General features: G+C 30.9%; 1 protein-coding gene across 1 annotated transcript in view; it reads right to left on the bottom strand.

Annotated features, from left to right (window-relative positions):
- The window catches only part of LOC106474516 (clustered mitochondria protein homolog), a gene marked incomplete at its 5' end in the record, with an annotated part of 26,487 nt that overhangs the window by 7,903 nt on the left and 7,407 nt on the right, over positions 1-11,177 (bottom strand). Inside the window, 11 exons of the mRNA XM_013935208.2 lie at positions 893-978; positions 2,243-2,368; positions 4,539-4,619; positions 5,068-5,259; positions 5,819-6,096; positions 7,518-7,584; positions 8,003-8,164; positions 8,479-8,551; positions 8,962-9,032; positions 10,008-10,085; positions 10,684-10,745. Of these exons, the coding sequence (XP_013790662.1) occupies positions 893-978; positions 2,243-2,368; positions 4,539-4,619; positions 5,068-5,259; positions 5,819-6,096; positions 7,518-7,584; positions 8,003-8,164; positions 8,479-8,551; positions 8,962-9,032; positions 10,008-10,085; positions 10,684-10,745 (1,276 nt within the window). The remainder of the gene's footprint in view (positions 1-892; positions 979-2,242; positions 2,369-4,538; positions 4,620-5,067; positions 5,260-5,818; positions 6,097-7,517; positions 7,585-8,002; positions 8,165-8,478; positions 8,552-8,961; positions 9,033-10,007; positions 10,086-10,683; positions 10,746-11,177) is intronic.

Here is an 11,177-nt window from a genome sequence, read left to right on the forward strand (position 1 = left end):
ATATATATATATATAATGTATAATAATTGAAATGTGACTGTATTTTACAAAATACTAGTTGACTAAAACTCAGCCAAGACAAGTTACTTTGTACAGACCAAAGGTCACCTTGATGTTATTTGATACAGTAACGTGATTGAACGTGAGCCACGTCATTATAACTTCTGTATTGTTAGTCAGGCATGGCTGAAATGTCAATATAATAAATATATATATAAATGTATAATGTTATGAGATTTAAGCTATTTCATCTAAACATTTATGTTTTTGTGTTATAATTTGTGTTCATTTTAGAATAAAAGATGCATAATTTATGTTTATTTCCTAATTTCTTATAGTGATTGCGAGATCGGTCAAACTTACCAAACCCGTATAGAGATTAATCACTGAAAATAACAGATAAAATATAAAGTTTCTTCTTAAGAAACATTTGATAAATATCTGGACATTATAAAAATTTTGTATGTGAAATTTAAAAATATTCTGATGCATAAAAGTATTTCTAATGTTAAGATGAAAATTACTTTGCATGATAGATAGGCAACATGTGAAAACAAAAAGGACATGAGAGAAACATTGCTTTATAAACCTCAAGACTTAATAAAAAAATTAGATATTTTGTGTATGAAAGCATTGTAATGTTTACTGATAAACTGCCAAATTTCGTCAACATTTGCTTACTACTTTAAAAAGTAATAGCATGAAATCTATAACAAGCACAAAATGGTTACAAGGTCGGTCCCAGGGACCAAGCCTGAATTGAAAGAGTTACTAAGCTTTAATTTCTAAGCCTACAAATCTGATTACTACAGCTTTAAAGTAAACTTCATGATCCCACAGTCTCATCACACCACAACGGTATTATCAACCTCTCAATACATCTACTACTTACTTGCTATTTAATTTAAGTGCATTTTCCAGAAATCTCAATGAAAGATCATACTCTCCCACAGCATGAAGTATGAGACCAATATTGCTCTGAAACAAGATTACAATGTCAGTATTCTAAATGTGATAAGTAATCCTCACATGCATTCTGTCACACACACACAAAATCTAACCTATCCAAAAATGAAAATATTCATTTTTAAGAGATTAATACTTATGGTCTAATACAGAATACAACTTGTATGCAAGTTTAAAATACGTTTTCCAAAGTTCTAATTAAAGCTGTGATTAATTTTCCAAAACTCTCACCACTCTTGTAACAAGTGACTACTAATACCTATACGTCAAATTCAACTTTAATATTTTAAAGCATTTTTAACATTTTGATTAATAGCACGAGACAACCACTCTTCTGTCACAATGGTTTACTTCTTTAAAAACGATACTTAAATCTCCTGTTAATATTATCGAAGTTGAATAGAAAATTAATACTTAAAAAGTCAAGCAAAATAAAATCAAAAGGAAGGACTGCGTTAAAAACAGCAAATCCAAACCTGTGATAAATGACATTTAAATGAACAAACACAAGCCCAAACAAAATTAAATTAAAGATGCTGCATAAATTAAAAGGATCCCCAGGGTACATGCTATAATATGTGATATAAAATGTGCCCGAGTTTTGGAAGTAGGACCCACATTGTGGTGGAGGTACACCATCTATCAGTCTTAATCTCCATTCTCGTCTCACATGAAGTTAGGAGAGCAAGATGTGGGTGGTCTAGGCCACAACGTCCCACATCTATATCACACTTCACTGTCTGCAGACAGTTGTGGTGACTGCTCTCCAAAGTAAAAGAAAGCAAAAAAGGAAAAAAAAAGTATTGCCATTTGGGGGTAACTAAGATAAACTTACCTTTTGAGGTTGGTATTCCAGCCCCAATTATAATAGTAAAGCACTAATTTAACTTAATTGGTAGTACATTAATAAATTATTATACAAGTATAGAGTTATAAAAGCCCAACCAACTAGTATAACTTCCAACCACCACCCATTAAGTTCACTGTAACTCCCAATTTTCAGGGACTTTACACAAGCCTTTATATGTAGTAAGGTGTTCATCCACATAAAACTAATGCCAAATTGTTTAAACAATGTGGGTCCTACTTCCGCAAATACCTCCAAAACCCAGGGCACATTTTATATCTATTATTTAGTCAACATCTTTAATTTAATTTTGTTTGGGTTTGTTTTTGTTCATTTAAATGTTATTGAAGTTGAACATATTCAATGCTTTCTCTGAAGTAAGCCATAAATAAAAGCAAACCCCAACATATCCATAAAACCAAAACTTACATCCAATACTGCAACTTCTGGGTGGTTTTCGCCACAAACCAGCAGAGCCAGATATCGAGCACGATATAGCAGTTTTAAAGCAGTGCTCACTTGGGAATTAGCAAAGCAGTAGAGAGCTAGGTGAGTCTGTTAGAGGAAAAAAAAAGGTTTTACTTACATGTTAATAGTTTCAGAATATGCCTATTCTATCACCAACAAAAGTTTGAAAACAAGTTGTGTTAAGAAGTCTTAGTACAGCTGAGACAAAATACCAATAATATTTGATAATAGTGAAAAGAAATGAGAAGTCAAATATAGTTATATACACATTACAAAATAAGTTAAGATAAATGAAACAATTTTTCTTATGAAACAAAATAATATCATACATTTACAAAAAAAAAGTAACCTGAAAACAGAACACTCATGACATTCCACAACACACAGAATTAACATGAAAAATGTTAGTATCTAAACGAAGTCAACAACCTAAGGACTTTTGAAAGGTGGACTTTTCTCCATTAGGGGTTATTGGAAAACAATACACTAGTAGACATTAAAAGACAAAAAACATAGCTTGATGTTTATTTGTTAACATACAAATCAGAACAGTTTTAGTTGAAGTAATGCCTAAAGATCCTTTAAGTGATCTTTAGAAATTAGTAAGTTTTTCTTTAATAAGAAAAGATTTATATAATGTTGGTCCAATCATTAGATTAAATACTATTTTAGGCCTTTTACAAATTGTAATTATGATAGTTATTTAACGTAGGGCTCCAATCACACTTTTGTTCTTCTACTTTTTAACCACATAATTGGTTTAGCTCAACATGAAATACAAAAGTTGTCGCAAAAATACAAAGTCAAATAGTAAGTATAGTCTAACTGCCCTCTTTGTTAACTTAAGATAGTGTTTCAGACCAGTGGTTTGCACAAGATGCAACTACATGGTGGCATCACAGGCAAATACTCAAAGATGATCAAACTGTCTGCTCTGCTTTCTGGTAAGGAACTTTAGAATGAACATAACCTCTAACCCAGTGAAGAATAACTGAGGGATCATCAAATGATCATTTACTGTGGGATCATCAAATGATCATTTAACTCAATATATTTTTAGTCTGCATAAGCTTTAGCTATTCATTGCTTGATTTTTGTGTGTGTGAAAATGTACACGTATGTCAGTCATATCCTGAAATAGCTAGAGCCTGATAGTTTTAAAGACATTAGTATTTTTATGCTAATCTAACATATATATGCACTTGGTGTTGTGTTGCTTGTTCAATACATGTTCATGGCAGTGATGCTTGAGACAGCCTTTTTAACAAGTTTTCCACTTTCATGGTAATGTTGTAAACTAAAATGATACAAAGAAAAACATGATTCCAGAACAAACTTTTAACCTATGTAGACAATAATGGTCACGAACTTTCATGTTGGTGTCAGCCATTGCCAAATGACCAATTTCATTGTTCCTTTTGTTGAAACATGGGAAGATAACTAACTAAGGTGAAGTTTTCGTTGGAATCAGTGAAAACCATCCTACAGAATGTAGAATGAAAACAAATCCAACAGCAGTACACTTTCTGCTAGTTCGTGCTTGTCTAATACAGTCACTTAGACTTCTAGTTATTTCAAAGTCCTGCTTTGGATGACAATGGCAAAGTATGTAATTATATAAAAATATGCTGGTAAGTCTTCTGCAAAATCTAAATTATACCTATTTTTCCCTACTAAAGGCCCTACTTTTTGAAAATTTTGCCCTACTGGGGGCGTTATAATGTGACGGTCAATCCCACTATTCGTTAGTAAAAGAGTAGCCCAAGAGTTGGCGGTGGGTGGTGATGACTAGTTGCCTTTCCTCTAGTCTTACACTGCTAAATTAGGGACGGCTAGCGCAGATAGCCCTCGTGTAGCTTTGCGCGAAATTCAAACAAACAAACAAGCCTTCCAACAGGCCCCTCAGAAAATGTAGGGATTTTACGGCTGAAAGTGCGAGCATGTTTGGTGTGACAGGGATTCGAACCCGCGACCCTCGGAAGGCTTCTTAATGTAATACAATATATTCGTGACTCAGCAAGAACTGAAAATTTACACATACCCAATCTTCAAGTTTCTCTCCTTTAGACTGCTAAAGAATTATTATTAAACTTTAATAACTGTTAATACAACTAATATACAACTTCTGTAATGCTACCAGAGAAGAAACTCATATTAGAAGAATTCATATTATACATTCTATTCCACTTTTAATAGTAGTAAATAGTACATCGATAACCTTTATAAGCAAGAAACCATATACAAACAATGAACTTACATATTCAGTAATAGTATAAGGATGGTCAATGCCATTCACTCTTTCACTCATTAGGACAGCTTTTTGTTGGTATGCCATTGCCTACAAAAACGTTTTACTTATAATTATCTATACAATTAAAACTTTAACAATATTTGTATTTATCATCATATATTTAGAAGAAAGAAAAATTAGCTTATTTTTCATTATCTCATTTTATATATATTTTGGAAACTTAAAAAGTTGGCCAGAAATTTAACAGTAAGGATTTATATATATTTATCATTATAGTTTATCAGTGAAATACAAAATTACCCAATATCAATTTTTATTCTATTGACACTGGTTCAACATTTCAATTTCAGACCTCTTGAAATAATCCTGCTTCATATCTTTTTAATGAGAAAATCTTTTTCAATGGTTTTGTTATCACAGAAACTACTATTAAACTCTTTCAATATTTAAAAAGCGTACTGGATAAATACAGCTTGAAAAACAGATGTCAGTAATAATTAAACTCTTGCTAACCCAATAAAAGCCAAGTACTCACCTCTGTGTGGTCCCCCATAATATAATTAAGTCTGGCTAGCATTCTAAGGCACTGTGCTATTTCTGGGTGCATGGCCCCATAAACGTTATTAAGTAGGTTTAGAGCTTCACTGATTAACTCGTATCCTTCTTTCAAGAATCCCTGCTGGATCTTGTTCTGGCCTGTTGTGCAAAAGTTGTAAGCATCTGTAGCCTGAAACATTCAACAAGAGTCAAACAGTTGTGCTTAAGATAAACCAAAAAATATACTTCTAACTACTTTTTATACTTCCCAACTGTTCAAGCTTCATTTCGGCAGTGAAAAACAACTTGAAGAATAAAGATATCAATGATTATTTATATTTCAATTATCAGTCAACTGTTTTTTAATACATATAATAAACTGACTCTTTTAAGAGTTTTTATTATTTAACGATTTTTTTTCAAGCAACAAGATTTATCAGATGATGATCTATGAAGAAGCTAAATGATCTTCGATGGTTATGAATACAAGAAAAAAATTAATTCAAGTTTGTGACCCAGGATGATGATAATTTTGTACAAATATGACAAAATGTGTTATTTGGTTTTGTTTTTAACTTCAGATAAGGACTTGTGAAGATGACAGAAAGTTTAGTTTCTAATCTCTGATGGAAATAATTTATCTGAGAACACAATACACATTTTCTTCAGGTTATCACATACTTTATATGCTGTAGAAAAAAAAAAAACTTGTCAAATAAATTCCCTGAGACTAACTACAATATTCCTACCCTTGGATTGATATGCTTAACCACAGGAAACACATTCAAAATATCATCTTCAGTGAATGCTGATCGACCACGATTATCTAAGTTGTACTCCTTCAAAAGAATCTGGATACCAGTTTTCATGCAGAAGGAACGAAGAAGCGAGACTTTCTGGATGCCATAGTGTTCAACAAATGCATCTACAGACTCCATCTCAAGTGTCCAGTTGTAGTACGATAAAAGTTCTGCTTTTAGGCTACTCCAGAAGGAACGAGGAGTCAGTGTAGCCCATTCATTGTTATCTATACAAGACCAGGAAGCAATCTATTAGTCTAGTAAGTAATTATTAACTTCATATCATTTAAACTTTCTACAGTAAGAGGTTCTAGGTGTTTCTAGAAGTGGCTTACAAATAAACTTGTAATGATAACAAAATTAATAAATCAAATTTTAATACAAGTTTTAAGTTCTTACTTTTATAAAGAAATATTTTAAAAATCCTCAATTTCACCACAATATAAGAATTGTGACATTTGCTCTCCAGATCTTCCCTCTTCTCTAATTTATTTACCACCCCTCTAAGAAGTATGGAAATTAACATAAATTAGTCATTGTAATATAGTTATTCCTCAGGCAAAGCAAAACTTTCATAGCTTTCAATCTTATTTGTTTATGGAGCTATAAACTAGAAAATCAAACCCATCCTGTCATGCCCACCTGTAACATCCTCTCTTTCATCAATTGTATCTTGTTCTCTTTGATATTTTAATATTATTTAGAACTAGTAAAAAGCCAGAATTTTAATCTATGAAATGAAGTTTTACATTACTTTGTTTTCTCTACAGAGAATTGTCTATTTCACTTTCAGTTCAAACTTTATTCCCAAGGGAAAGATATCTGTGAGCTTAGCTAAATTTTTAACAGCTTTTATCACATAGTTAGAAATGCGGAAAAATAACGATAGTAGTAGTAGTAGTAGTAGTAGTAGTAGTAGTAGTAGTAGTAGTAGTAGTAGTAGTAGTACCAACAATTAGTATAAAAAGTAGGCTCAAGTTTCATTGACAGTTGACAGTAAACAAAACAACCAGATAAGTATTATATTTGTTTTTTTTTATCTATTCTTTATTATTATAATAAAAATAACCAAAACTAAAAATTAGAAACTTATTAGGTTAAAGTAGATAATAAAAACTTTCACACTTGAGCAGTTCATGCATTACGTCATTCAATGCGGTAACGTGAGCTACACATTCACTGACTGATTTGCAACTTGCGTGAAGGGATTACTACACTAGGTTCAAATGTCAATAAAACAATAAAATTAAGTCTAAACAGATGTAGACTGTTATGAGCTTTAAGCTATTTAGGATAAACTGCTTCATATAACTATGTTCATGTTTTTCCTTATAATTAATTTATAGACTAATTTTATAGACATAATCCCCAATTTCTGATCAAACTGTTTTATACTTGTAATATTCTCAACACACTCCAGATATACCAGCACCAAACACATTTTACTGTCTCATGTTCAAAATTCTATTCATAATTAACTTATAGAAATTATTTCATTTGGGACTACTCATAGAATATGCCCTTCAAAAATAAGTTTTTTTTCTTCTTTTTTTCGTTTCTTTTTTTTTAAATCACACTGAAAGACCATTCTTCTGAAATTTCACTTTTCTTATTTATATATATTTCTTAATCCATAAGCAAAATATACCTTGAATAAGAAGTGGATTCTGCTTGTTCTTTCGCTTTCCTTTTCTTCTTGATGTTCTGATCTGAAGCTGAAAGAAAAATGAATGCAATTTTGATCACAGTGTCTGGTTTAACTACAACATTCTCCCCCCCCTCCCCTTATGAAATAGATGTACTGCATACAAGCAGCTAAAAACCTTTGATAACAGAATTACTCAGATAAATACTCCAAATTCCATATCTCTTAAAACTATCCTTTCTATTGCATTTACTCAGAATTATATTGTTAAAGCAAAAGCCTAAAAGTTCAGTTATCCTTTTCTCACATTTATAAAACAATAAAAGGAATAAACACACACACATCAATAAAAACTTCTTAATATGATATCCTTTACAGCACTTTGTCATGTGGATTTTCATACAGAACCAGTTAAATATATGATTTTCCACTTAAACTTTAACATTATCAAATATGACATAAAAGAAAAAAAAAGATATGCATCCAACCTCTTCAGCACCAACTGGAGTTGGAAGAGTCAGACAAGATGACAGAAAACAATTTAAGAAGTGGCTTATTGCTGCTGCAAGACTCATCATCTCTACACACTGTAGATACATTGTAAATTGATGTTTAGCTGCTCGGGAGATGAGCTCTTGAACCGTAATTGCCTGAGGAAGAAGGGCAGAGTTTTGTCAATGACCGAGGTATACATTATAACATATATATAATTTCTCAATACAAGTTTCACACGTTAACCAAGCTATATTTTAAAAAGCATAATCCTTTGTCTTTTAAATGATTGAATTTCCAATTTTATGGTAAAAAAATGATACTTTTTTACATAAATCAATTTTACAAATTATTGACTTCAAAAATTATACTTTATTACTAGTATTCTAAACATACCAGACCTTACAGTAGGAGTATGAAAAAAATCTCAAAAATGTTACTTTCATAAAAAAATTGTATATATAAGACTCACATAAACATATTGCAGTTCAGGAATCTTAGCCAACAATTCTGCTATTTTGCCCAGATACCGAATATTGATACCCCTGCAAGTTGTAAAAAAAAGGAAAGCAGGATGAGATTTGTTTTAAATTACAATTTATAGATTTTAGTTTAACTAAAAGTGGCAAATGATATAAAAAAAAAAGGTATTTCATTCCAATAAGCATGTTTGGTGTATTCTTTTTTTTTAATTTTGACCATTAGTTTTCTTAACATTTTAATACACAAAACAGTACAAGTCTAGAAGGATAAAAATAAGAAAGCATTGCAAATATAAACATCGTCTAAATCTCAAAAATGAAAATTATCAAAAATAAAAATAAATTTGGATCAAATGTCTTGTAAAAATGTAAATTTCAAATTTATTTTCTACAATTTTTTGTTAGTTTATTATAGGTTACCATAGCGCAAAATATACAATTTAAACTTTGAATATATTGAACGTAATGCTTACCTGCTATGCAAAGCCTCTGTTAATGTTACCCCATCAATTGGTGAAGCCGAATGTTCTAAACAGTCCCTGATCTAGTGAGAAAAACAAACTAGAACACTCATCAACTCAAATAAGTTTTTACTGACATTAGTTCTTTTAAGTGTTGGGCACCAGCATTTTAAATGATCTTTTCACTTTTAAGATTTTTTCTCTGGAATAAATGTGATATCAAAAATACATTTACTTTAAAAGCAAACTTATTACATGATTCTCCATTTATTTCCTGAATTACTTAAAAATGTGCCATTAGTCAAGTTTTATTTATTTCTCATTTCTGTAAACTATAAATAACTTTTATGTCCATACAAGTATAACAAACGAATATTATTAAAAAAGAAGCACCGAGTGATAGATCAATATTTCTACTTATGCAGCATAAATTATATAAAAAAAAACTGTCTTTAGAATTCATTAAGTTACTTTATTAAATTCAAGCCTGAAAATAGTCAGTAGGACACTGATTTGACTAAAACATTCCCAACAAATTAGTTTAGAATTCAGTGAATATGAGAGCTATAAAAAACATTTTACTACATGTACATTATCTTATTACATTGTTGGTCAACCTAAAATGATCAACAGATCACAGGTGGCACCAGCATCTTCCCAGTGAGCAGGCTGATATGGGCTAGACCAAAAATTTAGGGGTCTGTACTCTACATCTAGTTGGTGTACATACTGCAATATTTAAGAAGTGAACCAGCTTTAACAGTGGACACTTTACATTGATTGCAGGGGTTACAGAGAGGTTAAAGCATATTTTGGGATAGCTTCAGCCCCAGTTATTAACCACAATAAAACAAATAGCTCCACAGCAGACAACATGATTCTTATGAGCAGTAAGGCATGTATCGGGAAACACTACATTTAGGCCTAAAAAAGAAAGCATCATTACAGTAAAGAAAACTCTTATATAATCGTGCGACAACACTCAAAACAAATGACAAATAACATAAGAGTAGTTTCTACCACAAGTTACATTAATTTCAATTGTTATACAAACTTACAAAACCAGGAATTTGGACTGTAAGTAAGAAATCAGCAGCATCGTTGACTAGCTGTCGTTCCTTCCGAAGTTTTTCTTTCTGTAATAATAAAGAAACTTGTCTGCATATAAAGGATTTCATTTAAAACAGCATTTCTCAACCTTTTTAGTAACACAGCGCACCTAAACTTAAGAAATTTACCAGGCCCACTGTAGAAAGTTATATAAGTATGACATGTATGGCAGTGTTTGTTCTATAGTAGCTATGCTGGGTTCATGTACAGTACACTAATTTATAGTTAGCATTTTGCAAGGTATTATGTAGTTTGCACTATACTTTTGCTCTTTTGCAACATTTTTTAAAATACTGTTATCTAATCTCAAGCAATTGGGCTGCAACCCACTGGTTGAGAAACACCGATTTAAAACACCAATATTTCTTAAAAAAAAAAATATTTAGTTTAAAAACTAACACCAAGATTACTCAAATTACAAAAGTATTTATGAAAAATAAAAACATGCGAGTTTACTTCAGCCCTGCTATTCTTCTCTATTCAATAGTTTATGAAGTATTTGGTGCGTTTCCACAACATTCATTTAAATATCATTTAAATATCAAAAAATTGGTTTAAAACTGTATTGAAATTCTGATAGCATACACGTTTTATATATCTACTAGAATAAGCTAAAAAACAAACCTCAGTTTCAGGATGCTGAACCCCAGGGGAGTATACATCCGGATTAAAACGAATATCAAACTCTAAAAAAAGAATGTATACAAGCTGGATTAAATACTTAAAATAGATGGTTGCAGACAATCAGTACCAAGTTATTAATCCAATACAGAAAAATGAAACTAAAAATATAAAATTTATAAGAATAACAAAATTTTACGAAATATATATTAATAGTTACCAAACAGTTCATTTCTGATGATTCACTTTTCATAAGAACCAAAAATTAACTTTTTAGCAGACTTCCCATTCTTAAAAATAAATTATTAAATGGCACTAAGTTTGTTGATAGAGTGCTTCAATCTAGTTTATTAAAGTTGATCATAGTGTTTCAATAATCTTACCTAGTGTATTAAAGTTTATGATAGTGTTTCAATAATCTTACCTAGTGTATTAAAGTTGACGAGTGTTTGTCATGATATAAAAGACTGTTTGGTTTAGATATTATTGATTAATTT

This window comes from Limulus polyphemus, unplaced genomic scaffold (assembly GCF_000517525.1).
Source record: "Limulus polyphemus unplaced genomic scaffold, Limulus_polyphemus-2.1.2 Scaffold7316, whole genome shotgun sequence".
NCBI classification, from domain to species: domain Eukaryota; kingdom Metazoa; phylum Arthropoda; class Merostomata; order Xiphosura; family Limulidae; genus Limulus; species Limulus polyphemus.